The 1,969-nt window shown below is 40.2% G+C and overlaps 1 protein-coding gene across 1 annotated transcript in view; it reads right to left on the bottom strand.

Moving 5' to 3' along the window:
- CADPS2 (Ca++-dependent secretion activator 2) overlaps positions 1-1,969 on the bottom strand; it is a 645,614-nt gene that overhangs the window by 459,743 nt on the left and 183,902 nt on the right. Inside the window, exon 2 of the mRNA XM_012652730.1 lies at positions 45-158. Coding sequence (XP_012508184.1) covers positions 45-158 — 114 coding nt within the window. The remainder of the gene's footprint in view (positions 1-44; positions 159-1,969) is intronic.

The following is a 1,969-nucleotide window of genomic DNA, read 5'->3' as shown; positions in this document are numbered from 1 at the left end:
AAAAAGCACCAGAATGCCAAAAAAACAAAATTCTTGAAACTTACCTCATAGTAACTCCGAACGGCATTGCAAAATGCTTCATCGGCTACAATTTGGGTTTCCCCATTGAGGAAGGCCTGGAAACGTTCTTTCAGTAACTGCAATTGTTGTTTGTTAAGCTACAAGAAAAAGAGAAAATAAGCTGATAAATTAGGCAATGAATGAATTATAATGATTACTAAAAGTTACATTTGCTGTAAGTGTATTAGATTTGACATCTAGAATTAACATTATGATAAAGAAAAATAAAAGGCAAAATATCCTAGTACTTGTACTAAGGGCTAGATTTTAAAACATTTCCAAGTCACTTCCCCATGTTCTTCATTATCCTGATATGGAAATGGAATCCAAATTTCTACCCCAGACAGAATTCCTGTAATCACCACCACCCCAGTCTCTCTGCAGAGACAGGGAAAATCTAAAATTTGGATGGTAAATTAACTATTGTTCAAAATTTCTAGCTGTTCTAAACAGGGAAAGCAGGGAAGACAAGGACTTAGAGATGAGGGGATAATGCCATGAACAAGAGGTAACAGGAAGAAAGACTGTAAAGGACTGAAGGGTCGCTGAGAAAGAATCCTCTGGAAAGAACAACTGTTGGATGCCAAAAGCCTGGATTCCATGAACGAACATGCATCAATGCCTGAGTTCACATAAATGAAGGAATGACAGGGAGAAGACCAATCCAAAAGAGAACAGACTCTGCAACAGGCGGGCAGGGAGTGCATCTTCAAGCACCCTGGGGGAAGAGCTGTGACCCAGGGAGGGGAATGGGAGTTTACGGCCACATTTCCCCACCTGGGTTTAGCCACCATAGTTATTACTGAGGGAGGGGTAGACGTGGAATGTGACTTACCAACCGTGTCCTCTACTCATCAACTACAATCAGGATCAGGTATTTAATTTTTAGGGCCAAATGCAAAATGAGGAGTCTCTTAATTAAAAAATTAAGAATTTCAAGACAGCAGGAACAGAGCATTAAACCAAGTACAGAGCCCTTCTCAGCCCTGAGCCCTGTGTAACTGCACAGGCTCGTGCCCGTGAAGCTGACCCTGGCTACAGAGCCACATACTTCACCAGAGGTAGAGCATGTCAGGTCACGGAGAAGCACTTTATTTATTTATTTATTTATTGATGCTTAACTGGAGGGAGAACAACATAGTCTTGGAAACAAAGCAACAAATCTCAAAATACATCAGGAACAGCAAAGGAGTAATCCTTCCATTTCATTCAATTCTGATCAGACTTTATTGGAGAACTCAGCCCAGTTATGGAATACACAGAGAGATATGAAGCATTTGGAAACATGCTGAGGATGAAATGATTAAAAGATTAGAAAGACTAAACACACTGGGATGACTTGGCTTTGAAAAGAAGGCTGATGTGACATAAGTTTGAATCTGTTCGAAAAGCTTATTAAAATGCCATTCAAATATAAGGAAGGCAAGCCCTTTTAAAAAGTGGGTTTTATTTAGGAGTCTAACAAACAAGACAGTTTGTAAGGAAAGTGCTGCTGTGAGTAACAGACTGATAAAGGTCGGTCCTATTGTACCCAGGTGGAAAAAAACCTCTTGCCCTCAGCAGTGAAGAGAGAAGACCATTCCATTTCTTTACTAATGTTATCACCCTCATTTTAGGAGAAGCTAAACCAAGTTGAAATGCAGGAACATCACCATTATATTATAATCTCCATTTCTATAAAATGAAGAAAATGGAAGCAGGGACCTTTTGTATGTTTGTGTACCAGCAAGGCAAATTAAGTTCATGCCTTTAGCTCTCCAAGCATGATTCACAAAAGAGACCAGATGGAAACGGGACAGCAATTGCTGGGAGTGAGGCAGCTGAGAGCACTACAGTTGCTAAGCCCTAGGAGTCACCAACAAGGGCTTCATCTTGCAAACCAAGTAAAACAATGGAAATGGAAATACAG

The sequence above is a fragment of the Propithecus coquereli genome, unplaced genomic scaffold (genome assembly GCF_000956105.1).
Source record: "Propithecus coquereli isolate 6110/MARCELLA unplaced genomic scaffold, Pcoq_1.0 Scaffold4, whole genome shotgun sequence".
Taxonomy (NCBI): Eukaryota; Metazoa; Chordata; class Mammalia; order Primates; family Indriidae; genus Propithecus; species Propithecus coquereli.
The sequence above is the reverse complement of the archived record's forward strand: the minus strand, read 5'-3'. Positions and strand labels throughout refer to the sequence as shown.